Raw genomic sequence first — 27,800 nt, forward strand, 5'->3', positions numbered from 1 at the left:
CGCGGGGTTTCCCAGGTCACGTGACGGGGGTGACCGCCATGGCGGTTCCCGCCTTCAGCCGCGTCCTCCGCTACCTCAGGACTCCCGGGGGGGTTCGGGTTCGGGTTCTGGTCCGGGCTCGGTCCAGTCGGGTCCCTCCCGAACCCCCCCCGGCCCAAGCGGGTTGGGACCTTCCCGAGAGGTTCCGGCTCCGCGCCCGGGAGCAGAAAGAGAAACGGAAGCGGCTGAAAAGGGAGAGGGAGGAGAGGGAGACCCTGAGGGGGAGCGGGAGCCAGGTGGGAGGGGGCTGAGGGGGCACTGGGAGGCACTGGGAGGCACTGGGAGAGGAGGCGTGGGCACTGGGAGGGACTGAGGGGGGACTGGGAAGGAGCTGGGCGGGAGTGGAGCAACTGGGGGGGCACTGGGATGGACTGGGAGAGAGCTGGGGGGCAGTGGAGCAACTGGGAGAGGGACTGGAGGGGACTGGGAGCAACTGGGATGGGGCTGGGAGCAACTGGGAAGGCGCTGGGGGGGAGTGGAGCAACTGGGAGAGGGACTGGAGGGGACTGGGAGCAACTGGGATGGGGCTGGGGGGGAGTGGAGAGACTGGGAAAGGAGGGGTGGGCACTGGGAGGGACTGAGGGGGGACTGGGAGGCACTGGGAGGGAGCTGGGGTGAAGTGGAGCAACCGGGAGAGGGACTGGAGGGGACTGGGAGGGACTGGGATGGGCTGGGGGGGACTGGTAGGAACTGGGATTGGGCTGGGGGGGAGTAGAGCAACTGGGAGGGACTGGGGTGGGGGGGAGTGGAGAGACTGGGAGAGGAGGGGGGGGACTGGGAGCAACTGGGAGAGGGACTGGAGGGGAGTGGAGCAACTGGGGGAGATTGGAGCAACTGGGAGAGAGACTGGGAGGAACTGGGATGGAGCTGGGGGGAGTGGAGCCACTGGGGGAGGGACTGGAGAGGACTGGGAGGAACTGGGATGGGGCTGGGAGGGAGTGGAGAGACTGGGAGAGGGCCTGGGGGAGACTGGGAGCAACTGGGAGAGGAGCTGGGGATACTGGGAGGGGGACTGGGGATACTGGGGAGGCCCAGAAGTGGGCAGTGGGGGGCTCTGGGGGGGATCTCTGGTGTGAACTGGTCCATATTGGTTTCTACTGGTTCGTATTGGTTTCTACTGGTTTCTACTGGTTCGTATTGGTTTCTACTGGTCTGCACTGGTTCTTACTGGTCCGTACTGGTTTTCACTGGTCTGTACTGGTCTCCTTTAGGTGCCCCCACCCCTTCCCAAGGGCTGGCCCCCCAAATCCCCCCTGGAATACAAACACCCCCTGCACCCCGACGGCAAAAAAGGTGCCTGGGGGGGTGGGGTGGGGGGGGGGAGGGGACATTTGGGGACATTTGGGGACATTTGGTGACACTTGGTTTTTGGGGGGGGGCCCAGACACGGGGGGGCCCCTCCCCCCCTCTTACAGCCCCCGCTACGTGGAGGCCGCGTGGTACGGGTGGTGGGAGAGCCTGGGGGTCTTCACCCCCCCCAAAGAGGTGGGTGGGGGTCCTGGGGTCACCCTTGGGTGCTGGGGGGGGTCCTGGGGTCACCCTTGGGTGCTGGGGGGGTCCTGGGGTCACCCTTGGGTGCTGGGGGGGTCCTGGGGGGGGTCTTGGGGTCACCTTTGGGTGCTGGGGGGGTCCTGGGGGGGTCTTGTGGTCACCTTTGGGTGCTTGGGGGGGTTCTGGGGTCACCCTTGGGTCCTGGGAGGGTCCTCATGGGGGTCCTGGGGTCACCCTTGGGTGCTGGGGGGTCTTGGGGTCACCCTTGGGTCCTGGGGGGGTTCTGAGGGGGGTTTGGGGTCACCCTTGGGTGCTGGGAGGGTCCTCGTGGGGGTCTTGGGGTCCCCCCTGGGTGCTTGGGGGGTCCTGGGAGGTCCCAGAGGGGTCCTGGGGTCACCCTTGGGTGCTGGGGGGGTCCTGGGGGGGGTTCTGGGGGGGTCTTGGGGTCACCCTTGGGTGCTGGGGGGGTCCTCGTGGGGGTCTTGGGGTCCCCCCTGGGTGCTTGGGGGGTCCTGGGAGGTCCCAGGGGGGTCTGGGGGTCACCCTTGGGTGCTGGGGGGGATTTTGGGGTCACCCTTGGGTGCTGGGGGGGTCCTGGGGGTCACCCCTGGGTGCTGGGGGGGGTTCTGGGGTCCCCCTGGGTGCTGTGTCCTGGTCTCAGGCCGTGTCCCCCCCCACCCAAAGGTGCCAGGGGGGGGTCGGGTGCTGAGCCTGGTGCTGCCCCCCCCCAATGTCACCGGGACCCTGCACGTGGGACACGCCCTGACGGTGGCACTGCAGGACACCCTTGTCAGATGGTCAGGGGGGCACCCATGGGTGCTGGGGGGGGGCTGGGGGAGTCCTGGGGTCACCCATGGGTGCTGGGGGGGGGGCTGGGGGAGTCCTGGGGTCACCCTTGGGTCCTGGGGGGGGGGGGTCTTGGGATCACTCTTGGGTCCTGGGAGGTCCCAGGGGGGTCTTTGTGTCACCCTTGGGTGCTGGGGGGGTCCTGGGGTCACCCTTAGGTGCTGGGAGGGTCCTGGGGTCACCCTTGGGTGCTGGGGGGGTCCTGGGGTCACCCTTAGGTGCTGGGGGGGTCCTGGGGTCACCCTTGGGTGCTGGGGGGGGTTGGGGCCACCTTTGAGTGTTGGGGTTGTTCTTGGGGGGTCTTGGGGTGACCTTTGGTGCTGGGGGGGGGGGGAGGGTCTTCGGGGCACCTTTGGGTCCTTGGGGGGGGGTCCTGGGGTCAACCAAAGGTGCTGGAGGGAGTCTTGGGGTCACCTATGGGTGCTGGGGGTCCCTTGGGGGGGGTCCCTGGGGTGACCTTTGGGTGCTGGGGGGGCCTGGGGTCACCCATGGGTTCTGGGGGGGTCTTTGTGTCGCCCTTGGGTGCTGGGGGAGGTTCTGGTGTCACCTTTGGGTGCTGGGGAGGTCCCAGGGGGGGTCTTGGGGTCACCTTTGGGTGCTGGGGGGAATTTTGGGGTCACCTTTAGGGGATGGGGGTCCCTTGGGGAGGTTCCTGGGGTCACCCATGGGTGCTGGGGGGAGTCCTGGGGTCACCTGTGGGTGCTGGAGGGGGGTCCCATGGGGCTGGGGGCGTCTTGGGGTCACCTTTGGGTGCTGGGGGGTCCTTGGGGAGGTTCCTGGGGTCACCCATGGGTGCTGGGGGGTCCCAGGAGGCGGATGCAGGGCTGGGCTGTGATGTGGCTGCCGGGCACTGACCACGCTGGCATTGCCACCCAGGTGGGTCCTGTGTCCCCAGAGTGTCCCCAAAGTGTCCCCAAAGTGTCCCCAAAGTGTCCCCAACCCCATCCCAGGTGTCCCCAACCCCCCCCCCGTCCCTCAGTCCCTTCTCAGTGTCCCCAAAGTGTCCCCAACCCCCCCCCCGTGTCCCTAATTCTCTTCTCAGTGTCCCCAAAGTGTCCCCAACCCCCCTCCCTGTCCCTCAGTCCCTTCTCAGTGTCCCCAAAGTGTCCCCAATCCCATCCCAGGTGTCCCCAGCACCTCCCCCCTGTCCCTCAGTCCCTTCTCAGTGTCCCCAAAGTGTCCCCAAAGTGTCCCCAACCCCATCCCAGGTGTCCCCAACCCCCCCCCGTCCCTCAGTCCCTTCTCAGTGTCCCCGATGTCCCCAAAGTGTCCCCAATCCCACCCCTCCGTCCCTCAGTCCCTTCTCAGTGTCCCCAAAGTGTCCCCAACCCCACCCCAGGTGTCCCCAGCGCTCCCCCATGTCCCTCAGTCCCTTCTCAGTGTCCCCAAAGTGTCCCCAAAGTGTCCCCAACCCCATCCCAGGTGTCCCCAACACCTCCCCCCTGTCCCTAATTCTCTTCTCAGTGTCCCCAAAGTGTCCCCAAAGTGTCCCCAAGCCCCCCCCCGTGTCCCTCAGTCCCTTCTCAGTGTCCCCAAAGTGTCCCCAATCCCATCCCAGGTGTCCCCAGCACCTCCCCCCTGTCCCTCAGTCCCTTCTCAGTGTCCCCAAAGTGTCCCCAAAGTGTCCCCAACCCCATCCCAGGTGTCCCCAACCCTCCCCCCTGTGTCACTCAGTCCCTTCTCAGTGTCCCCAAAGTGTCCCCAAAGTGTCCCCAACCCCATCCCAGGTGTCCCCAGCACCTCCCCCCTGTCCCTCAGTCCCTTCTCAGTGTCCCCAAAGTGTCCCCAGAGTGTCCCCAACCCCATCCCAGGTGTCCCCAGCACCTCCCCCCTGTCCCTCAGTCCCTTCTCAGTGTCCCCAAAGTGTCCCCAAAGTGTCCCCAAAGTGTCCCCAACCCCATCCCAGGTGTCCCCCATCTCCCGGACTCCCCTCCCGGTGTCCCCAATCCCCCTTCCATCTCCCTCCCTGTGTCCCCAGCAAGTCCCCCCCTGTCCCCAGGGTGTCCCCAAGGTGTCCCCCCTGTCCCCAGGGTGTCCCCAGGGTGTCCCCGAGGTGTCCCCAAGGTGTCCCCAAGGTGTCCCCTCTGTCCCCAGGCCGTGGTGGAGCGGTGGCTGTGGCAGCAGCGGGGGCTGCGCCGGACGGATCTGTCCCGTTCAGAATTCCTGCAGGAAGTCTGGAGATGGAAGGAGAGGTGAGGGGACACCTTGGGGACACTTGGGGACACCTTGGGGACACGTGGGGACACGTAGGGATACGCCAGGGACACGGGGAGAGGACACTCAGGGACACAGGGGGACACTCAGGTGCTGCTGGGGCGATGGTGGGGGCATCAGGAGCACTCGGGGAGGTGGGGGACACCTTGGGGACACTTGGGGACACCTTGGGGACACCTTGGGGACACGGAGGAGACACTGAGGGGTGTGGGGGGACACTTGGGGACATGTGGGGACACTTGGGGACACTTTGGGGATGTGGCAGGGCCATCAGTGGATGGGTTGGGGGCACTCAGGGACGTGGGGGACACCTTGGGGACACTTAGGGGGGACGTTTGGGGACATGGGAGGACACTTGGGGACAATGGAGGATGCATGGGGACACTTGGGGACAGGAGGGGGACACTTGGGGACACCTGGGGACACCTTGGGGACATGGAGGAGACACTGAGGGGTGTGGGGGGACACTTGGGGACACCTTGGGGACATGGAGGAGACACTGAGGGGTGTGGGGGGACACTTGGGGACACCTTGGGGACATGGAGGAGACACTGAGGGGTGTGGGGGGACACTTGGGGACACCTTGGGGACATGGAGGAGACACTGAGGGGTGTGGGGGGACACTTGGGGACACTTGGGGACACCTTGGGGACGTGGCAGGGCCATCAGTGGATGTGTTGGGGGCACTCAGGGACGTGGGGGACACCTTGGGGACACTTAGGGGGGACGTTTGGGGACATGGGAGGACACTTGGGGACAATGGAGGGTGCATGGGGACACTTGGGGACAGGAGGGGGACACTGGGGGACAGGAGGGGGACACTTGGGGACAGGAGGGGGACACTGGGGCATAGGAAGGGCCACTCCAGGACACGGTGGCCCCTCGGGGCCACTCAGGGTGACATCCTGGACACTTTGGGGACACGGGGGGGACAGAGGTCGGTGGGAGGGGAGGGGGGGAGGTGACAGGAGGTGGCAGAGGTGACCCTGGTGTCACCCCCAGGCACGGGGATGAGATCCTGGGGCAGCTGAGGGCGTTGGGAGCCTCCCTGGACTGGAGCCGCTGCGCCTTCACCATGGACCCCGTGAGGACACTGTCCCCAAAGTGTCCCCAAAGTGTCCCCAAAGTGTCCCCAAGGGCCCCCCCCCACCTCCCGGAGAGTCCCCTCCTCTGTCCCTGCTGTCCTTCAGCGTCCCCGTTGTCCCCAAGTGTCCTGTTGGGGTCCTCTGTCCCCAAGTGTCCCCCCCACAGTGTCCCCTCGTGTCCCCTCCTCTGTCCCCAAATGTCCCCCACCCTGTCCTTGAGTGGGCTCTGTCCCTCACTGTCCCCACTGTCCCCTCCTCTGTCCCCATTGTCCCCTTCTGTGTCCCCATTGTCCCCTCCTCTGTCCCTCACTGTCCCCTCCTGTGTCCCTCACTGTCCCCATTGTCCCCTCGTGTCCCCTCCTCTGTCCCCAAGGGTTTCCTCTGTCCCCAAATGTCCCCCCACCATGTCCTGTGTCCCCCTCCATGTCCCCTCCCATGTCCCCAGACCCTGTCCCCTTCTGTCCCCTCCTGTGTCCCCAAAGTGTCCCCAAGATGTCCCCAAGGTGTCTCCTCTCTCCCACAGCCTCCTCATTGTCCCCTGATGTCCCCAAGCTCCCCTCCTATGTGTCCCCCACCCCCTGAGCATCCCCCCCACCCTCTCAGTGTCCCCAAGATGTCCCCAGTGTCCCCAAAGTGTCCCCAAGATGTCCCCAAGGTGTCTCCTCTCTCCCACAGTCTCCTTGTTGTCCCCCGATGTCCCCAAGCTCCCCTCCTGTCTGTCCCCCACCCCCCTGAGCATCCCCCCCACCCTCTCAGTGTCCCCAAGGTGTCCCCAGGCTGTCCCCAAGATGTCCCCAGGCTGTCCCCAGGCTGTCCCCAAGGTGTCTCCTCTCTCCCACAGTCTCCTTGTTGTCCCCTGATGTCCCCAAGCTCCCCTCCTGTCTGTCCCCCACTCCTATGAGCATCCCCCCCACCCTCTCAGTGTCCCCAAGCTGTCCCCAGGATGTCCCCAAGCTGTCCCCAAGATGTCCCACAGTCTCCTTGTTGTCCCCTGATGTCCCCAAGCTCCCCTTCTGTCTGTCCCCCACCCCCCTGAGCATCCCCCCCACCCTCTCAGTGTCCCCAAGGTGTCCCCAAGATGTCCCCAAGGTGTCCCCAAGATGTCCCCAAGATGTCCCCTCTCTCCCACAGTCTCCTTGTTGTCCCCTGATGTCCCCAAGCTCCCCTCCTGTGTGTCCCCCACCCCCCTGAGCATCCCCCCCACCCTCTCAGTGTCCCCAAGATGTCCCCAATATGTCCCCAGAGTGTCCCCAAGGTGTCCCCAAAGTGTCCCCAAGATGTTCCCAAGGTGTCTCCTCTCTCCCAAGCCTCCTCATTGTCCCCTGATGTCCCCCTGATGTCCCCCACATGTCCCCAAGCTCCCCTCCTGTGTGTCCCCCACCCCTATGAGCATCCCCCCCACCTCTCTCAGTGTCCCCAAGGTGTCCCCAGGATGTCCCCAAGATGTCCCCAAGGTGTCCCCTCTCTCCCACAGTCTCCTTGTTGTCCCCTGATGTCCCCAAGCTCCCCTTCTGTCTGTCCCCCAACCCTCTGAGCATCCCCCCCACCTCTCTCAGTGTCCCCAAGATGTCCCCACAGTGTCCCCAAGATGTCCCCAAGGTGTCTCCTCTCTCCCAGTCTCCTTGTTGTCCCCTGATGTCCCCAAGCTCCCCTTCTGTCTGTCTCTCACTCCTATGAGCATCCCCCCCACCCTCTCAGTGTCCCCAAGATGTCCCCAAGGTGTCCCCAAAGTGTCCCCAAGATGTCCCCAAAGTGTCCCCAAGGTGTCCCCAGGATGTCCCCAAAGTGTCCCCAAGATGTCCCCAAGATGTCCCCAAGGTGTCCCCTCTCTCCCACAGTCTCCTTGTTGTCCCCCGATGTCCCCAAACTCCCCTTCTGTCTGTCCCCCACCCCCCTGAGCATCCCCCCCACCCTCTCAGTGTCCCCAGGATGTCCCCAAGCTGTCCCCAGGCTGTCCCCAGGATGTCCCCAAGATGTCCCCAAGGTGTCTCCCCTCTCCCACAGTCTCCTTGTTGTCCCTTGATGTCCCCAAGCTCCCCTTCTGTCTGTCCCCCACCCCCCTGAGCATCCCCCCCACCCTCTCAGTGTCCCCAAGATGTCCCCAAGATGTCCCCAAGATGTCCCCAAGATGTCCCCAAGATGTCCCCTCTCTCCCACAGTCTCCTTGTTGTCCCCCGATGTCCCCAAGCTCCCCTTCTGTCTGTCCCCCACTCCTATGAGCATCCCCCCCACCCTCTCAGTGTCCCCAAGATGTCCCCAAGGTGTCCCCAAGGTGTCCCCAAGATGTCCCCAAGATGTCCCCAAGGTGTTTCCTCTCTCCCACAGCCTCCTCATTGTCCCCTGATGTCCCCCACATGTCCCCAAGCTCCCCTCCTGTCTGTCCCCCACCCCCCTGAGCATCCCCCCCACCCTCTCAGTGTCCCCAAGATGTCCCCAATATGTCCCCAGAGTGTCCCCAAAGTGTCCCCAAGATGTTCCCAAGGTGTCTCCTCTCTCCCACAGTCTCCTCATTGTCCCCCAATGTCCCCTGATGTCCCCCTGATGTCCCCCACATGTCCCCAAGCTCCCCTCCTGTCTGTCCCCCACCCCCTGAGCATCCCCCCCCACCCTCTCAGTGTCCCCAAGATGTCCCCAAGATGTCCCTCAGTGTCCCCAAGATATTCCTTGTTTGCCACAGCATCCTCATTGTCCCCTGATGTCCCCCACATGTCCCCAAGCTCCCCTCCTGTGTGTCCCCCACCCCCCTGAGCATCCCCCCCACCCTCTCAGTGTCCCCAAGCTGTCCCCAAGGTGTCCCCAAGCTGTCCCCAAGGTGTCCCCAAGCTGTCCCCAAGCTGTCCCCAAGCTGCCCCTCTCCCCAGGCCTTCTCCAGGGCTGTGGTTGAGGCCTTTGTTCGGCTGCACCGGGCAGGGTTGATCCGCAGGGACCGGCGAGTTGTCACCTGGTGTCCCACCCTGCGCTGTGCCCTGGCTGACCTCGAGGTGACACTGGCCCCAAATTGTCCCCAAATTGTCCCCAACACCCCCCCCACACCTCCTGTGTCCCCAAAGTGTCCCCAGTCCCACCCCTTGACTCCCCAAACTGTCCCCAATCTCACCCCCTGAGTCCCCAAAGTGTCCCCAGCACCTCCCACCTGTCCCCAACTCCCCTCTCAGTGTCCCCAAAGTGTCCCCAGTGTCCCCAAACTGTCCCCAGCACCACCCCCTCACCTCCAGTGTCCCCAAAGTGTCCCCAATCCCACTCCCTGAGTCCCCAAAGTGTCCCCAGCACCTCCCACCTGTCCCCAACTCCCCTCTCAGTGTCCCCAAAGTGTCCCCAACACCACCCCCTGCATCCAGTGTCCCCAAAGTGTCCCCAGTGTCCCCAAAATGTCCCCAGTCCCACCCCTTGACTCCCCAAACTGTCCCCAATCCCACCCCCCGAGTCCCCAAACTGTCCCCAGCACCTCCCACCTGTCCCCAACTCCCCTCTCAGTGTCCCCAAAGTGTCCCCAGTGTCCCCAAACTGTCCCCAGCACCACCCCCTCACCTCCAGTGTCCCCAAAGTGTCCCCAATCCCACCCCCTGAGTCCCCAAAATGTCCCCAGCACCTCCCACCTGTCCCCAACTCCCCTCTCAGTGTCCCCAGTGTCCCTCCCCCTGTCCCCAAGGTGTCCCCAAGGTGTCCCCAACCTCCCTGTTGTCCCCTCCAGGTGGAGCCTCGCTCCCTGACGGGTCCCACGGCTCTGTCCCTCCCCGGATGTCCCCAACCTGTCACCTTTGGTGTCCTCTTCACCTTTGCCTACCCCGTGGAGGGGGACGACGGTGAGAGGGGACCCTGGGCTGGCACTTTGTCACCTCAGCTGGCACTTTGTCACCTCGGGGGATGTGTCCCCACCATCCTGTCCCCCTGTGTCCCCCCCCCATGTCCCCTGTGCTCCTCATGTGTCCCTGAGCTGTCCCCTGGGTGTCCCCCATGTCCCTGACGTGTTCCCCTGCTGTCCCCACGATGTCCCCATGGTGTCCCCTGTGTCCCCTGTGTCCCCTTTCTGTCTTCTGTGTCCCCCTGTGTCCCCATGGTGTCCCCCTGCTGTCCCCACGCTGTCCCCTGTGTCCCCACGCTGTCCCCACGCTGTCCCCTGTGTCCCCACACTGTCCCCTGTGTCCCCACACTGTCCCCACGTTGTCCCCTGTGTCCCCACACTGTCCCCACGCTGTCCCCTGTGTCCCCACGCTGTCCCCACACTGTCACCCCGTGTCACCCTGTGTCCCCACACTGTCCCCACCCTGTCCCTGCTGTCCCCACACTGTCCCCTGTGTCCCTGTGCTGTCCCCACCCTGTCCCCCCGTGTCCCCACACTGTCCCCTGTGTCCCCACACTGTCCCCTGTGTCCCCACACTGTCCCCACACTGTCCCCACCCTGTCCCTGCTGTCCCCACACTGTCCCCTGTGTCCCTGTGCTGTCCCCACCCTGTCCCCCCGTGTCCCCACACTGTCCCCTGTGTCCCCACGCTGTCCCCAACCCTGTCCCCACCCTGTCCCTGCTGTCCCCACCCTGTCCCCCTGTGTCCCCACACTGTCCCCACACTGTCCCCTGTGTCCCCACACTGTCCCCAACCCTGTCCCCACCCTGTCCCCCCGTGTCCCCACACTGTCCCCACGCTGTCCCCTGTGTCCCCACACTGTCCCCCCGTGTCCCCACACTGTCCCCACGCTGTCCCCTGTGTCCCCACACTGTCCCCCCGTGTCCCCACACTGTCCCCACACTGTCCCCTGTGTCCCCACACTGTCCCCCCGTGTCCCCACACTGTCCCCACGCTGTCCCCTGTGTCCCCACACTGTCCCCCCGTGTCCCCACGCTGTCCCCACGCTGTCCCCCTGTGTCCCCACACTGTCCCCACACTGTCCCCCTGTGTCCCCACACTGTCCCCACGCTGTCCCCACACTGTCCCCTGTGTCCCCACGCTGTCCCCACGCTGTCCCCACACTGTCACCCCGTGTCCCCATGCTGTCCCCTGTGTCCCCACACTGTCCCCCCGTGTCCCCACACTGTCCCCACACTGTCCCCTGTGTCCCCACCCTGTCCCTGCTGTCCCCAACCCTGTCCCCACGCTGTCCCCACACTGTCCCCTGTGTCCCCACGCTGTCCCCTGTGTCCCTGTGCTGTCCCCACACTGTCACCCCGTGTCCCCACGCTGTCCCCACACTGTCCCCTGTGTCCCCAGGCCTGGAGCTCCTCGTGGCCACCACTCGCCCTGAGACCATCCTGGGGGACGTGGCGGTGGCCGTGAACCCCGAGGACCCGCGGTACACGGTCAGGGGGCGGGGCCTGGGGAAGGGGGCGGGGCCTGGGGAAAGGGGAGGGGCCTGGGGAAAGGGGGCGGGGCCTGGGGAAAGGGGTGGGGTGTGGAGAAAAGGGCGGGGTCTGGAGAGAAAGGGGCAGGGACTGAAGGGAAAGGGGGCGGGGCCTGGGACAGGGGAGGGGTCTGGGAGAAAGGGGGCGTGGCCTGAAGAGAAAGGGGTGGAGCCGAGAAGGGGGAGGGGCCCCGGAAAGGGGCGGGGTCTGGGGAGAAAGGGGTGGAGCTGAGAAGGGGGAGGGGCCCCGGAAAGGGGCGGGGTCTGAGGAGAAAGGGGTGGAGCTGGAAAAGGGGAGGAGCCCGGGAAAGGGGCAGGGCCTGGGAGAAAGGGGGCGGGGCCTGGATAAGAGGGTAGGGTCTGGGAAAGGGGCTGGGTCTGAGGAGAAAGGGGTGGGACTTGGCCTGGGGGCGGGGCCTGTGGAAAAGGGTGGAGCCTGGGGAGGGGGCAAGGCCAGGGAGTAAGGGGGCGGGGTCAGAGGAAAAAGGGGTGGAGCCGGGAAAGGGGAGGGGCCTGGAGAAAGGGGTGGAGCAATGAAAGGGGGTGTGGCCTGTGGAGAAAGGGGCGTGGGCTGTGCAGAAAGGGGGCGGGGCCTAGGGAAAGGGGCGGGGCATGGGGAGAAAGGGGGCGGGGTCTTGGCGGGGGGTGGGATTTGGGGAAAAATGGGCGGGGTTTGGGAAGAAAGGGGCGGGGCCTCGGCTGTTCAGGCCTCTGCGGAGGGGCGGGGCTTTCAGGAGGGGGCGGGGCCAGCTCAGACCACGCCCCCTCCAGCACCTCCATGGCCGTCGGGTCCGGAACCCCCTGAGCGGGAGCCCCCTCCCCATCATCAGGGACCCCAGCGTGGAGCCCTCCCTGGGCACCGGTACTGGGACCAGTATGGGGCACTGGGAGCACTGGGAGGGCACTGGGAGCAGTGTGGGAGGGACTGGAACCAGTATGGGGGGGACTGGGACCAGTATGGGAGGCAGCGGGACCAGTATGGGGCACTGGGAGGGCACTGGGAGCAGTGTGGGAGGGACTGGAACCAGTATGGGGGGGGACTGGGACCAGTATGGGAGGCAGCGGGACCAGTATGGGGCACTGGGGGGGCACTGGGAGCAGTGTGGGAGGGACTGGAACCAGTATGGGGGGGACTGGGACCAGTATGGGAGGCAGCGGGACCAGTATGGGGCACTGGGAGCACTGGGGGGGGAATGGGGAGAGTGGGAGGTGACAGTGGGAGGGGTGACAGTGGTGACACCGTGTCCCTGCCCCTGGTGGCAGTGTCCCTGTCCTTGGGGTGGTGGCACTGTCCCTGTCCCCAGGGTGGTGGCAGTGTCCCTGTCCTTGGGGTGGTGGCAGTGTCACCAGGGATGGTGGCAGTGTCCCTGTCCCTGTCCCTGTCCTGGTGGCAGTGTCCCTGTCCTGGTGGCAGTGTCCCTGTCCCTGTCCCCAGGAGCAGTGAAGGTGACCCCAGGTCACAGTCCCCAGGACCTGGTTGTGGCCCGGGCCCATGGGCTGCCCCTGCTGGGGGTCATTGGGGACGATGGCACCATGTGTCCCCCTGGGGGGGGGTGGCTCCAGGTACCTGTCCCCAACTCTGTCCCCAACCCTGTCCCCAACCCTGTCCCCAACCCTGTCCCCATGTCCCTGTCCCTAACTCTGTCCCCAGCTGCTTCTCGGTGTCCCCAGGGTGTCCCCAGATCCCTGTCCCTGTCCCCAGGGTGTCCCCACGCTGTCCCCACGTCCCTGTCCCTGCCCCCATGTCCCTGTCCCCATGTCCTTGTCCCCACGGCGTCCCCAAGGTGTCCCCACGTCCCTGTCCCTGTCCCCAGGGTGTCCCCATATCCCTGTCCCCATGTCCCTGTCCCCAAGGTGTCCCCAAGGTGTCCCCAGGATGTCCCCAGGGTGTCCCCACATCCCTCTCCCTGTCCCCAAGGTGTCCCCAGGGTGTCCCCATGTCCCTGTCCCCATGTCCCTGTCCCCATGTCCCTGTCCCCAAGGTGTCCCCAGGGTGTCCCCATGTCCCTGTCCCCATGTCCCTGTCCCCATGTCCCTGTCCCCAAGGTGTCCCCAGGGTGTCCCCACGTCCCTGTCCCCAAGGTGTCCCCAGGGTGTCCCCACATCCCTGTCCCTGTCCCCAGGGTGTCCCCAGGGTGTCCCCATGTCCCTGTCCCCAGGGTGTCCCCAGGGTGTCCCCATGTCCCTGTCCCCAGGGTGTCCCCAGGGTGTCCCCAGGGTGTCCCCAGGGTGTCCCCACGTCCCTGTCCCCAAGGTGTCCCCAGGGTGTCTCCAAGGTGTCCCCAGGGTGTCCCCATGTCCCTGTCCCTGTCCCCAGGGTGTCCCCAGGGTGTCCCCATGTCCCTCTCCCTGTCCCCAGGGTGTCCCCAGGGTGTCCCCATGTCCCTCTCCCTGTCCCCAAGGTGTCCCCAGGGTGTCCCCAAGGTGTCCCCAGGGTGTCCCCAAGGTGTCCCCAGGGTGTCCCCATGTCCCTGTCCCTGTCCCCAGGGTGTCCCCAGGGTGTCCCCATGTCCCTCTCCCTGTCCCCAGGGTGTCCCCAGGGTGTCCCCATGTCCCTCTCCCTGTCCCCAAGGTGTCCCCAGGGTGTCCCCATGTCCCTGTCCCTGTCCCCAGGGTGTCCCCAAGGTGTCCCCAGGGTGTCCCCACGTCCCTCTCCCTGTCCCCAAGGTGTCCCCAGGGTGTCCCCATGTCCCTGTCCCTGTCCCCAGGGTGTCCCCAAGGTGTCCCCAGGGTGTCCCCACGTCCCTCTCCCTGTCCCCAAGGTGTCCCCAGGGTGTCCCCATGTCCCTGTCCCTGTCCCCAGGGTGTCCCCAGGTTCCAGGCCCGGGAGGAGGTTGTGGCCGCCCTGGCCCAGCGCGGGCTCTTCCGTGGCTGCCAGGACCACCCCATGACTGTGCCCATCTGCAGGTGACACCTGTCCCCTCCTGTCCCCTCCTGTCCCCTCCCTGTCCCCTCCCTGTCCCCTCCCTGTCCCCCCCTCCCTGTCCCCCCCTTGGGGACACTGCCGGGGTGGCCCGGGTGACCTCGGTGTCCCCACAGCCGCTCGGGGGACGTCGTGGAGCATCTGCTGAAGAGTCAGTGGTTCCTCAGCTGCCAGGAGATGGCCCAGAGGGCACAGGAGGTGACAGTGGGGACGAGGAGGGGACACTGGGGACATGGGGACACTGGGGACACTGAGGACATGAGGGGCTTGGGGACATTGGAAAGGATGTGGGGACACTGGGGCCAGGGGGGACATTGAGGACATGGGGACATTGGGAGGGACGTGGGGACATTGGGCACAGGGGGGACATTGAGGACCTGGGGGACATGGGGACATGGGAAGGGACGTGGGGACATTGAGGGCATGGGGACATTGGGGACATTGGGGACATTGAGGACCTGGGGACACTGGGGACATTGGAAAGGACATGGGGACAGGGGGGACATGGGGGACATGGGAAGGGACATGGGGACATTGAGGTCATGGAGGACATGGGGGATGTGGGGACATTGGGGACATGGGGACATTGGAAAGGACGTGGGGACACTGGGGACATTGGGAGGGACATGGGGACATTGGGGACATTGAGGTCGTGAAGGACATGGGGACATTGGGGACATGGGGACACGGGAAGGGACATGGGGACATTGGGGACATTGGGAGGGACATGGGGACACTGGGGACATTGAGGATGTGGGGACACTGGGGACATTGAGGTCATGGGGGACATGGGGACATTGGGAGGGCCGTGGGGGACATTCTGGGGGACAGTGGGGGCAGGGAGGGGACACCCTGGAGAGCTGAGGCCCTCCTGGTGTCCCCAAGCAGGCGGTGACATCGGGGGAGCTGCAGCTTGTCCCCAAGTTCCATGAGAAGAGTTGGAGAACCTGGATGGAGAACGTGGGGTGAGGGGACAGCTGGGGACAGCTGGGGACAGAGGGGACATCTGGGGACATTTGGGGACAGAGGGGACATCTGGGGACATTTGGGGACAGAGGGGACATCTGGGGACATTTGTGCTCAGGGAGGGGACAGAGGTGTCTGGGGAGGGGACATCTGGGAACAGAGGGGGGGAGAGGGGACATCTGGGGACATTTGTGGTCAGGGGGGGGACATTTGGGGACAGAGGTGGCAGAGGAGGGGACAGAGGTGTCTGGGAAGGGGACATTTGGGGTGAGAAGTGGTGGGGAGGGGACATTCGGGGACAGGGAGGGGACATTTGGGGCCAGAGGGAGTGGGGAGGGGACATTTGGGGTCAGATGTGTCTGGGGAGGGGACATCTGGGGACATTTCTGGTCAGGGAGGGGACATTTGGGGACAGAGGTGGCAGAGGGGAAGCTTTGGGGACAGAGGGGGTGGGGGGGGACATCTGGGGACAAAGGAGGTGGGGAGGGGACATTTGTGGGGAGGGAGGGGACATTTGGGGCCAGAGGGGGTGGGGAGGGGACATTTGGGGGCATTTGGGGACAGGGAGGGGACATTTGGGGCCAGAGGGGGTGGGGGGGACATTTGGGGGCATTTGGGGACAGGGAGGGGACATTTGGGGACATTTCTGGTCAGGGAGGGGACATTTGGGGCCAGAGGGGGTGGGGAGGGGACATTTGGGGACATTTGAGGCCAGAGGTGTCTGGGGAGGGGACATTTGGGGGGCATTTGGGGACAGGGAGGGGACATTTGGGGGCATTTGGGGACAGGGAGGGGACATTTGGGGACATTTCTGGTCAGGGAGGGGACATTTGGGGCCAGAGGGGGTAGGGAGGGGACATTTGGGGACAGGGAGGGGACGTTTGGGGCCAGAGGTGTTGGGGGGGACATTTGGGGACAGGGAGGGGACATTTGGGGCCAGAGGGGGTGGGGAGGGGACATTTGGGGGCATTTGGGGACAGGGAAGGGACGTTTGGGGCCAGAGGTGTTGGGGGGGGACATTTGGGGACAGGGAGGGGACATTTGGGGCCAGAGGGGGTGGGGAGGGGACATTTGGGGACAGGGAGGGGACATTTGGGGCCAGAAGTGTTGGGGGGGGACATTTGGGGTGTCCCTGAGCCCCGTGTCCCCCCCCAGGGACTGGTGCCTGTCCCGGCAGCTGTGGTGGGGTCACCGGGTCCCTGCCTATTGGGTGGGGGCACCCCAAGATGGGGGGGACCCCCCCGAGCACCCCCAGGGGCTGTGGGTGAGCGGGCGCAGCCGGGAGGAGGCGGAGCAGGAGGTGACCCGGGCCCTGGGGGGTCCCCTCCCTGGGGACAGGACCCTGCACCAAGGTGAGGGGCACCCCAAAAATGCAGAGGGCACCCTGAAGGGGCAGGGAGCACCCCAAAAATGCAGGGAGGGCCCTAAAGGGGCAGAGAGCACCCCGAAAATACAGAGAGCACCCTGAAGGTGGAGAGAGCACCCCAAAAATGCAGGGAGGACCCCAAAAGATGCAGAGAGCACCCCGAAAATACAGGGAGGACCCTAAAGGGGCAGGGAGCACCCTAAAGATGCAGAGAGCACCCCAAAAATGCAGGGAGGACCCTAAAGGGGCAGGGAGCACCCTAAAGATGCAGAGAGCACCCCAAAAATGCAGGGAGGACCCTAAAGGGGCAGGGAGCACCCTAAAGGTGGAGAGAGCACCCCAAAAATACAGGGAGGACCCTAAAAATACAGAGAGCACCCTGAAGGTGGAGAGAGCACCCCGAAAATGCAGGGAGGACCCTAAAGGTGGAGAGAGCACCCCAAAAATAGAGAGAGCACCCTAAAGGGGCAGGGAGCACCCTGAAGGGGCAGGGAGCACCCTAAAGGTGCAGAGAGCACCCCGAAAATACAGGGAGGACCCTAAAGGGGCAGGGAGCACCCTAAAGGTGGAGAGAGCACCCCAAAAATGCAGAGAGCACCCCAAAAAATGCAGGGAGGACCCTGAAGGTGGAGAGAGCACCCCAAAAATACACGGAGGACCCTAAAAATACAGAGAGCACCCTGAAGGTGGAGAGAGCACCCCAAAAATGCAGGGAGGACCCTAAAGGGGCAGAGAGCACCCTGAAAATGCAAGGAGTACCCCAAAAGATGCAGAGAGCACCCTAAAGGTGGAGAGAGCACCCCAAAAATACAGAGAGCACCCTGAAGGGGCAGGGAGCACCCTAAAGGTGCAGAGAGCACCCCAAAAATGCAGGGAGGACCCCAAAAGATGCAGAGAGAACCCCAAAAATGCAGAGAGCACCCTAAAGGGGCAGGGAGCACCCTGAAGGTGGAGAGAGCACCCCAAAAATGCAGGGAGCACCCTAAAGGGGCAGAGAGCACCCTAAAAATACAGAGAGCACCCTAAAGGTGGAGAGAGCACCCCAAAAATGCAGGGAGGACCCTAAAAATACAGAGAGCACCCTAAAGGGGCAGAGAGCACCCTGAAAATGCAGGGAGTACCCCAAAAGATGCAGAGAGCACCCTAAAGGTGGAGAGAGCACCCCAAAGATGCAGGGAGCACCCTAAAGGGGCAGGGAGCACCCTGAAGGTGGAGAGAGCACCCCAAAAATGCAGGGAGGACCCCAAAAGATGCAGAGAGGACCCCAAAAATGCAGAGAGCACCCTAAAGGGGCAGGGAGCACCCTAAAGGTGGAGAGAGCACCCCAAAAATGCAGGGAGGACCCCAAAAATGCAGGGAGGACCCCAAAAATACAGAGAGCACCCTAAAGGGGCAGGGAGCACCCTGAAAATGCAGGGAGGACCCCAAAAGATGGAGAGAGCACCCTAAAAATGCAGAGAGCACCCTGAAGGTGGAGAGAGCACCCCGAAAATACAGAGAGCACCCTAAGGGGGCAGAGAGCACCCCGAAAATGCAGGGAGGACCCCAAAAGATGCAGAGAGGACCCCAAAAATACAGAGAGCACCCTGAAAGTGGAGAGAGCACCCCAAAAATGCAGGGAGGACCCTAAAGGGGCAGAGAGCACCCTGAAAATGCAGGGAGGACCCCAAAAGATGCAGAGAGGACCCTGAAGGTGGAGAGAGCACCCCAAAAATAGAGAGAGCACCCTAAAGGGGCAGGGAGCACCCTGAAGGGGCAGGGAGCACCCTAAAGGTGCAGAGAGCACCCCAAAAATGCAGGGAGGACCCCAAAAGATGCAGAGAGGACCCCAAAGATGCAGGGAGGGCCCTAAAGGTGGAGAGAGCACCCCAAAAATACAGAGAGCACCCCAAAACCAGCACACGGCACCCAAAATTACAGGCAGCACCCTAAAAATACAGAGAGCACCCTAAAGGTGGAGAGAGCACCCCAAAAATGCAGGGAGGACCCCAAAAGATGCAGAGAGGACCCCAAAAATACAGAGAGCACCCTAAATGTGCAGAGAGGACCCCAAAGATTCAGGGAGCACCCCAAAAATCCTCTTGAAATCTCAAAGGGGGGAGACCAGGGGGTGGTGGGTGCCAGGGGCAGATTTTTGGGGTGCTGGGGTGGTTTTGGGGGTTTTTTTTGGGGTGTTTTGGGGGTATTTTTGGGGTGGTTTTGGGGTTTTTTTGGGGGGTGTTTTTGGGGGTATTTTTTGGGGTTTTTTTGGGGGTTTTTTTGGGTTGTTTTGGGGGGGTATTTTTTGGGGCGCTGGGGTGGTTTTGGGGGGTTTTTTTGGGGTGTTTTTGGGGAGTTTTGGGGTGTTTTTGGGGGTATTTTTTGGGGGTGTTTTTGGGGTTTTTTGGGTTGTTTTGGGGGGTATTTTTTGGGGTGCTGGGGTGGTTTTGGGGGTTTTTTTTGGGGTGTTTTGGGGAGTTTTTTTGGGGGTGTTTTTGGGGTGTTTTTGGGGGTATTTTTTTGGGTGCTGGGGTGGTTTTGGGGGTTTTTTTTGGGGGTGTTTCTGGGGTTTTTTTGGGGGTGTTTTTGGGTTGTTTGGGGGGGTATTTTTTGGGGTGCTGGGGTGGTTTTTTTGGGGGTTTTTTTTGGGGTGCTGAGGTTCCCCCCCTGCAGACCCCGATGTCCTGGACACCTGGTTCTCCTCTGCCCTCTTCCCCTTCGCTGCTCTGGGGTGGCCCCAGGAGGTGAGGGGGGGACATTGGGGACACTGGGGGGACACTGGGGACATTGGGGGGGTCAGGGGAGATATTGGGGGACATTGGGGTCATGGGGGGGACACTGGGGACGTGGGGGGCAATGGGGACAGGGTGGGGACCCCCAGGGGACACTGTGCCACCCCCGGTGTCCCCGTGGTGTCCCCAGAGCCCCGACCTGCAGAGGTTCTACCCCAGCAGCCTCCTGGGGACACTGGGGACATGGCACTGGGGACACTGGGGGACATGGGTGGGACACTGGGGGGACACTGGGGACATGGGGGGGACAAGAGGGACATTGGGGGGGGGTCAGGGGAGATATTGGGGGACATTGGGGACATGGGGGGGACACTGGGAGGGACACTGAGGGGGGACACGGGGACATTGAGGGTATTGGGGACCTGGGGACACTGGGGGGACACTGGGGACACTGGGGGGACATGAGGACATTGAGGGTATTGGGGACACTGGGGGGACATTGGGGACACTGGGGGGACACTGGGGACATCGGGGGCACAGGGGGGACATTGGGACACGGGCACTGGGGACATGGGGGGGACACTGGGGACACTGGGAGGGACACTGAGGGGGGACATGGGGACATAGAGGGTATTGGGGACACTGGGGGAACCTGGGGACAAAGGGGGGACATTGGGGGGACAAGAGGGACATTTTGGGGGGGTCAGGGGAGATACTGGGGGACATTGGGGACACTGGGAGGGACACTGAGGGGGGACATGAGGACATTGAGGGTATTGGGGACACTGGGGGGACATTGGGGACACTGGGGGGACACTGGGGACATCGGGGGTACAGGGGGGACATTGGGACACGGGCACTGGGGACATGGGGGGGACACTGGGGACACTGGGAGGGACGCTGAGGGGGGACATGGGGACATTGAGGGTATTGGGGACACTGGGGGGACACTGGGGACACTGGGGGGACATTGGGGACAGTGGGGGATACAGGGAGGGATGCTGAGGGGGGACATTGGGGACACTGGGAGGGACACTGAGGGGGGACATGGGGACATTGAGGGTATTGGGGACACTGGGGGAACTTGGGGACAATGGGGGGACATTGGGGACATTGGGGGGGACAAGAGGGACATTGTGGGGGGGTCAGGGGAGATATTGGGGGACATTGGGGACATGGGGGGGACACTGAGGGGGGACATGAGGACATTGAGGGTATTGGGGACACTGGGGGGACATTGGGGACACTGGGGGGACACTGGGGACATCGGGGGCACAGGGGGGACATTGGGACACGGGCACTGGGGACATGGGGGGGACACTGGGGACACTGGGAGGGACACTGAGGGGGGACATGGGGACATTGAGGGTATTGGGGACACTGGGGGAACCTGGGGACAAAGGGGGGACACTGGGGACGTGGGGGGCAATGGGGACAGGGTGGGGACCCCCAGGGGACACTGTGCCACCCCCGGTGTCCCCGTGGTGTCCCCAGAGCCCCGACCTGCAGAGGTTCTACCCCAGCAGCCTCCTGGGGACAGGCCGGGACCTCCTCTTCTTCTGGGTGGCCCGGATGGCCATGCTGGGCCAGCAGCTGACAGGACACCTGCCCTTCCCACGGGTGACATCCCTGTCCCCAAGTGTCCCCTCGGCGCCGTCCCCCCCCAAACCCTCCCCGGGGTGTCCCCAAGTGTCACCTCCCTGGCTCCTGCCTGGCACTGGGGGGGTTCCTGGTCCCTTCTGGGGGGTTCCTGGCCCCTTCTGGGGGGTTCCTGGCCCCTTCTGGGCCTCCTCGCTGTCCCCAAGTGTCCCCTGGACCCCCCCAGTGTCACCCTGGTGTCCCCCACTGTCCCCATTGTCCCCATTGTCCCCAATGTCCCCATTGCCCCCATTGTCCCCACTGTCCCCATTGTCCCCAATGTCCCCATTGCCCCCATTGTCCCCACTGTCCCCATTGTCCCCAATGCCCCCAATGTCCCCAATGTCCCCAATGTCCCCATTGTCCCCAATGTCCCCATTGTCCCCACTGTCCCCATTGTCCCCAATGTCCCCACTGTCCCCAATGCCCCCCTTGTCCCCATTGTCCCCACTGTCCCCATTGTCCCCAATGTCCCCATTGTCCCCATTGTCCCCATTGTCCCCAATGTCCCCATTGCCCCCATTGTCCCCAATGTCCCCAATGTCCCCATTGTCCCCATTGTCCCCATTGTCCCCAATGTCCCCAATGTCCCCAATGTCCCCATTGTCCCCATTGTCCCCACTGTCCCCATTGTCCCCAATGTCCCCATTGCCCCCATTGTCCCCAATGTCCCCAATGCCCCCATTGTCCCCACTGTCTCCACTGTCCCCACTGTCCCCACTGTCCCCAATGGCCCCTGGTGTCCCCAATGTCCCCACTGTCCCCAATGTCCCCATTGTCCCCAATGCCCCCATTGTCCCCATTGTCCCCATTGTCCCCACTGTCCCCATTGTCCCCATTGTCCCCACTGTCCCCAATGCCCCCAATGTCCCCAATGTCCCCAATGTCCCCAATGTCCCCAATGTCCCCATTGTCCCCAATGCCCCCATTGTCCCCAATGCCCCCAATGTCCCCATTGTCCCTGTTGTCCCCAATGTCCCCATTGTCCCCAATGCCCCCATTGTCCCCAATGTCCCCACTGTCCCCACTGTCCCCAATGTCCCCACTGTCCCCATTGTCCCCGTTGTCCCCAATGTCCCCAATGTCCCCAGGTCCTGCTCCACTCCTTGGTCCGGGACAGCCGTGGGAGGAAGATGAGCAAATCCCTGGGGAACGTCATCGACCCCCGGGACGTCATCACCGGGGCCACCCCCCAGGTGACAGTCACACCCCACCCCCCCTGTGACCCCCTGGTGACCCCTGGTGACCCCCGGTGACCCCCGGTGACCCCCAGTGTCCCCCGGTGTCCCCAGGAGCTGCAGCAGAAGCTCCGGGAGAAGGTTCTGGACCCCCAGGAGCTGTTGGTGGCCACAAAGGGACAGGTGGGACCTGGGCTGTCCCCTCCCCGTGTCCCCAACACCCCCCACGTCCCCTCAGTGTCCCCAATGTCCCCAACACCCCCCGTGTCCCCTCAGTGTCCCCAATGTCCCCAAACTCCCCAATATGACATTGGGGCTGTCCCAATGTCCCCAACATCCCAAATGACCCCAGTGTCCCCAATGCCCCCCGTGTCCCCTCAGTGTCCCCAATGTCCCCAACATCCCCAATGTCCCCACATCCCCTCAGTGTCCCCCTGTCCCCAATGTCCCCAACATCCCAGTGCCCCCTCAGTGTCCCCTCAGTGTCCCCAATGTCCCCAACACCCCCAATGTCCCCAACACCCCCTGTGTCCCCTCAGTGTCCCCCTGTCCCCAATGTCCCCAACACCCTCAACACCCCCAATGTCCCCTCAGTGTCCCCAACGCCCCCAATGTCCTCACCACCCCCCTGTCCCCTCAGTGTCCCCCTGTCCCCAATGTCCCCTCAGTGTCCCCCTGTCCCCTCAGTGTCCCCCCTGTCCCCTCAGTGTCCCCCTGTCCCCTGGGTGTCCCCCTGTCCCCTCAATGTCCCCCTGTCCCCTCAGTGTCTCCCTGTCCCCTCAGTGTCCCCCTGTCCCCTGGGTGTCCCCCTGTCCCCTCAGTGTCCCCCTGTCCCCTGGGTGTCCCCCTGTCCCCTCAGTGTCCCCCTGTCCCCTCAGTGTCCCCTCTGTCCCCTCAGTGTCCCCCTGTCCCCTCAGTGTCTCCCTGTCCCCTCAGTGTCCCCCTGCCCCCTCAGTGTCCCCCTGTCCCCTCAGTGTCCCCCTGTCCCCTCAGTGTCCCCCTGTCCCTTCAATGTCCCCCTGTCCCCTGGGTGTCCCCCTGTCCCCTCAGTGTCCCCCTGTCCCCTCAATGTCCCCCTGTCCCCTGGGTGTCCCCCTGTCCCCTGGGTGCCCCCCTGCCCCCTCAGTGTCCCCCTGTCCCCTGGGTGTCCCCCTGTCCCCTCAGTGTCCCCCTGTCCCCTCAGTGTCCCCCTGTCCCCTGGGTGTCCCCCTGTCCCCTCAGTGTCCCCCTGTCCCCTGGGTGTCCCCCTGTCCCCTGGGTGTCCCCCTGTCCCCTGGGTGTCCCCCTGTCCCCTCAGTGTCCCCTCTGTCCCCTCAGTGTCCCCCTGTCCCCTCAGTGTCTCCCTGTCCCCTCAGTGTCCCCCTGCCCCCTCAGTGTCCCCCTGTCCCCTCAGTGTCCCCCTGTCCCCTGGGTGTCCCCCTGTCCCCTCAGTGTCCCCCTGTCCCCTGGGTGTCCCCCTGTCCCCTCAGTGTCCCCCTGTCCCCTGGGTGTCCCCCTGTCCCCTCAGTGTCCCCCTGTCCCCTGGGTGTCCCCCTGTCCCCTCAGTGTCCCCCTGTCCCCTGGGTGTCCCCCTGTCCCCTCAGTGTCCCCCTGTCCCCTGGGTGTCCCCCTGCCCCCTCAGTGTCCCCCTGTCCCCTCAGTGTCCCCCTGTCCCCTGGGTGTCCCCCTGTCCCCTCAGTGTCCCCCTGTCCCCTCAGTGTCCCCCTGTCCCCTGGGTGTCCCCCTGTCCCCTCAGGCCCAGCAGTTCCCCCACGGGATCCCCGAGTGCGGGGCCGACGCTCTCCGCATGGCTCTCTGCTCCTACAACGCTCAGGGTGAGGACCTCAGGAAAAAAAAAAAAAACCAAAAAACCAAAAAAAACCCCTCCCCCCCACCCTGGGGACTTCCCCCCGACCTCAGGGCCACCCCTCCCTTTGTCCCCAACCCCTCCTCAGGTGACGACCTCCGCCTGGACGTCCCCACGCTCCTCGCCCACCGCCACTTCTGCAACAAAGTCTGGAACGCTCTGCGCTTCGTCCTGGGGGCCCTGGGACCCCCTTGGAGCCCCCGCCCCCCCGAGGAGGTAACGGGGCAGGTAACGGGGCGGGGGGTGGGGGCTGGGACGGTGACCCCCACCCTGGGGACCTCACCCGGGCTCCCCGTCCCCTCAGGCGGCGCCCGAGGGCCCGATGGAGCGGTGGGTGCTGAGCCGGCTGGCGCGGGCGGCGGGCGAGTGCGGGAGGAGGTTGGAGGCCCTGGAGGTGCAGGGGGCCCTGGGGGCCGTGCAGAACTTCTGGCTCCGCTCCTTCTGTGACGTTTACCTGGTGGGTCACCTGCCCTCGGGGGTGCTCAGAGCAACGGGGGGGCACCCCGACCTCCTGTGGGTCTTGCAACCTCACCCATGGGTGGGGGTGTCCAGCCCAACCCATCCCATCCCATCCCATCCCATCCCATCCATCCCATCCCATCCCATCCCATCCCATCCCATCCCATCCCAACCCAACCCATCCCATCCCAACCCATCCCATCCCATCCCATCCCATCCCAACCCATCCCATCCCAACCCAACCCATCCCATCCCAACCCATCCCATCCCATCCCAACCCAACCCAACCCATCCCATCCCAACCCATCCCATCCCCAACCCAATCCATCCCATCCCAACCCATCCCATCCCAACCCAACCTTCAGTCTCACCCATGGGTGGGGGTGTCCATCCCAACCTCCTATGGGTCCTTCATCCCCACCCATGGGTGGGGGTGTCCAACCCATCCCATCCCATCCCATCCCAACCCAACCCAACCCAATCCAATCCATCCCATCCCAACCCATCCCAACCCATCCCATCCCATCCCATCCCATCCCATCCCAACCCATCCCATCCCAACCCATCCCAACCCATCCCAACCCATCCCATCCCATCCCATCCCATCCAACCCAACCCAACCCAATCCAATCCATCCCATCCCATCCCATCCCAACCCATCCCATCCCAACCCAACCCATCCCATCCCAACCCATCCCATCCCATCCCAACCCAACCCAACCCATCCCATCCCAACCCATCCCATCCCAACCCAATCCATCCCATCCCAACCCATCCCATCCCAACCCAACCTTCAGTCTCACCCATGGGTGGGGGTGTCCATCCCAACCTCCTATGGGTCCCTTCATCCCCACCCATGGGTGGGGGGTGTCCAACCCATCCCATCCCATCCCATCCCAACCCAACCCAACCCAATCCAATCCATCCCATCCCAACCCATCCCAACCCATCCCATCCATCCCATCCCATCCCATCCCAACCCATCCCATCCCAACCCATCCCAACCCATCCCAACCCATCCCATCCCATCCCATCCCATCCCAACCCAACCCAACCCAATCCAATCCATCCCATCCCAACCCATCCCAACCCATCCATCCCATCCCATCCCATCCCATCCCAACCCATCCCATCCCAACCCATCCCAACCCATCCCAACCCAACCCAACCCAACCCATCCCAACCCAACCCAACCCAACCCATCCCATCCCAACCCATCCCATCCCATCCCATCCCATCCCATCCCAACCCAACCCATCCCATCCATCCCATCCCATCCCATCCCAGCCCAGCCCAACCCATCCCATCCCATCCCCCCCAACCCATCCCATCCCATCCCATCCCATCCCAACCCCATCCCATCCCATCCCCCCCATCCCATCCCATCCCATCCCAACCCAACCCATCCCATCCCAACCCATCCCATCCCATCCCATCCCATCCCATCCCATCCCAATCCATCCCATCCCATCCCATCCCAACCCAACCAACCCAACCCAACCCAACCCATCCCATCCCATCCCATCCCATCCCATCCCATCCCATCCCAACCCATCCCAACCCATCCCAACCCAACCCATCCCATCCCATCCCATCCCAACCCATCCATCCCATCCCATCCCATCCCAACCCAACCCAACCCATCCCATCCCAACCCATCCCAACCCATCCCATCCCATCCCAACCCAACCCAACCCATCCCATCCCAACCCATCCCATCCCATCCCAACCCATCCCATCCCATCCCATCCCATCCCATCCCAACCCATCCCATCCCATCCCATCCCATCCCATCCCATCCCAACCTTCAGCCCCACCCATGGGTGGGACTCCCCCCCTCTCCCATCCCCTTCTCCCACCTCCCCTCCCATGTCCCTCTCTCCCTCCCCCCTCCCCTGACCCCCCGTGTCCCCTCTGTCCCCAGGAAACGGCCCAAACCCACCCTGCAGGACCCCTCCCGGGCCCCCGACGTCCGCCGGACCCTCCTGGCCTGCTCGGACCTTGGGCTCCGCCTCCTCTCCCCCCTTTGCCCCCCTTCCTGGCCGAGGAGCTGTGGCAGCGCCTGCCCCGGGCCCCCCCCCGTGCCCCCCCACCCTCTGCCTCGCCCCCTTCCCCGACCCCCACCGCCTGGTGAGTGGCCCCGCCCACAAGATGGCCGACGGGGGGAGGAACTGCGCGTCCCGGCGTGCCTCGGGGCTGGGGAGCGCCAAAGGGACACCCAAGATGGCCGATGGGGAGCGCCGAAGGGACACCCAAGATGGCCGATGGGAGAGCCAAAGGGGCACCCAAGATGGCCGCCGGGAGACTGCCCCAGCGCAGCCCGGGAGCTGATCAAGATGGCTGCCAGGGGGTGGGGACTACAAGTCCCGGCATGCCCTGGTGCTGCCAAGATGGCCGACAAGGCCGTAGGGCACTCGCGTGCCTGGGGAGATGTCAAGATGGCCGCCAAGGGATGGGGACTCCAAGTCCCAGCATGCCCTGGGGCTGCCAAGATGGCCGATGGGGGGGGGGTGAAATAGCTGAAAGTACGACTCCCAGAATGCTCTCGGGCAGGCAAGATGGCCGCCAGGCTTGGGGGGGGATGACTACAAGTCCCAGCATGCCTTGGGGCACCCAAGATGGCCGCCAGGAGACTGCGGGCCTGCGAGCCCCAGCGCGGCCTGGGAGCTGATCAAGATGGCTGCCGAGGGATGGGGACTACGATTCCCAGCATGCCCTGGGGCACTGCTGTCCCCCCCTGACCCCTCCCCCGTCCCCCCCAGGCTCATTGGCTCGCCCCGAGTTGGAGGCTCAGGTGTCGGCCATCTTGGAGATGGCGAGAGCAGCGCGAGGCCTGCGGGAAACCTTCCGCCTGGGCGCGGCCCGGCCCCCACGTGAGTGACAAGATGGCCGACAGGGCTGAGGGGGAGGAGGGAGGGGGGCTACAAGTCCCAGCATGCCTTGGGAGAGCCAATATGGCCGCCAGGGATGGGGATTACAACTCCCAGCATGCTTGGGAGAGCCAATATGGCTGCCAGGGATGGGGATTACAACTCCCAGCATGCCTTGGGAGAGCCAATATGGCCGCCAGGCTGAGATTTTTTTGGGGAGGATTATTGGGTGCTGAGGCCCAAGATGGCGTCCGGGGTGAGGGGGGGGGGGGGAAACTACAAGTCCCAGCATGCCCCGGGGCCGCCAAGATGGCCGCCGGGCCTCTGAGCCTCCGGCTCCCAGCATGCCCCCGGGGCAGCGGGGAGGAGCCAAGATGGCGGCTCCATCAGACTACAACTCCCATCATACCCCGGGCGGCCAAGATGGCGGCTCCCGCGGGGGGCGGCCATGTTGGGGGCGGGGCGTTTGTGGGCGTGGCTATCCCGGCGTGCCTTGCAGTGGCGGCGGCGGCGGCGGCAGGGGATTGGCTGACGGCGCTGAGCCCCGCCCTGAAGGCCCTGGCGGGGGCGGGGTCTGTGCGGCTCCTCCCCCAGGGGGCGGAGCTTCAGCTGGGACCCGGATGGGTGGGGGCGGGGTCAGGAGAGACCCGGATCTACCTGGGGCTGGAGGTGAGGATCATGGATTGGGGGGGGGGGGAGGGGTTATTATGGGCTGGCCGTGACCTCTGACCCCGCCGCAGGGCATCCTGGAAACATGGACGGCCCCGCCCTCCGCGCCCTCCAGCGCCGCCTCCCCGGGAAGCTCCCGGCCAATCAGGTAGCGCCACCTCATCA

At 64.4% G+C, this 27,800-nt stretch overlaps 1 protein-coding gene across 1 annotated transcript; it reads left to right on the plus strand.

Moving 5' to 3' along the window:
* On the plus strand, positions 1-26,977 carry VARS2 (valyl-tRNA synthetase 2, mitochondrial). The gene is made up of 25 exons (XM_071726903.1): positions 1-275; positions 1,251-1,332; positions 1,424-1,524; positions 2,215-2,327; positions 3,186-3,252; positions 4,471-4,568; positions 5,593-5,674; positions 8,537-8,656; positions 9,367-9,478; positions 10,880-10,968; positions 11,781-11,871; positions 12,445-12,572; positions 13,813-13,916; positions 14,049-14,130; positions 14,821-14,897; positions 16,054-16,250; positions 18,917-18,987; positions 20,470-20,595; positions 21,705-21,809; positions 21,906-21,974; positions 23,527-23,605; positions 23,726-23,853; positions 23,942-24,150; positions 26,021-26,226; positions 26,859-26,977. The coding sequence occupies exons 1-25, from the start codon at positions 39-41 to the stop codon at positions 26,975-26,977; spliced, it is 2,892 nt and encodes a 963-aa protein (XP_071583004.1). The 5' UTR covers positions 1-38.
* The last annotated feature ends 823 nt before the right edge of the window (positions 26,978-27,800 follow it).

The sequence above is a fragment of the Heliangelus exortis genome, chromosome 27 (assembly GCF_036169615.1).
Source record: "Heliangelus exortis chromosome 27, bHelExo1.hap1, whole genome shotgun sequence".
In the NCBI taxonomy this organism is placed as follows: domain Eukaryota; kingdom Metazoa; phylum Chordata; class Aves; order Apodiformes; family Trochilidae; genus Heliangelus; species Heliangelus exortis.

Coding starts and splice junctions, on each gene's coding strand:
- VARS2 (XM_071726903.1), top strand. CDS start 39: ATGGCGGTTCCCGCCTTCAGCCGCGTCCTCCGCTACCTCAGGACTCCC. Junction 1,333..1,423: donor GCACCCCGACGGCAAAAAAG/GTGCCTGGGGGG, acceptor GGGGGGGCCCAG/ACACGGGGGGGCCCCTCCCC. Junction 13,917..14,048: donor ATGACTGTGCCCATCTGCAG/GTGACACCTGTC, acceptor GTGTCCCCACAG/CCGCTCGGGGGACGTCGTGG.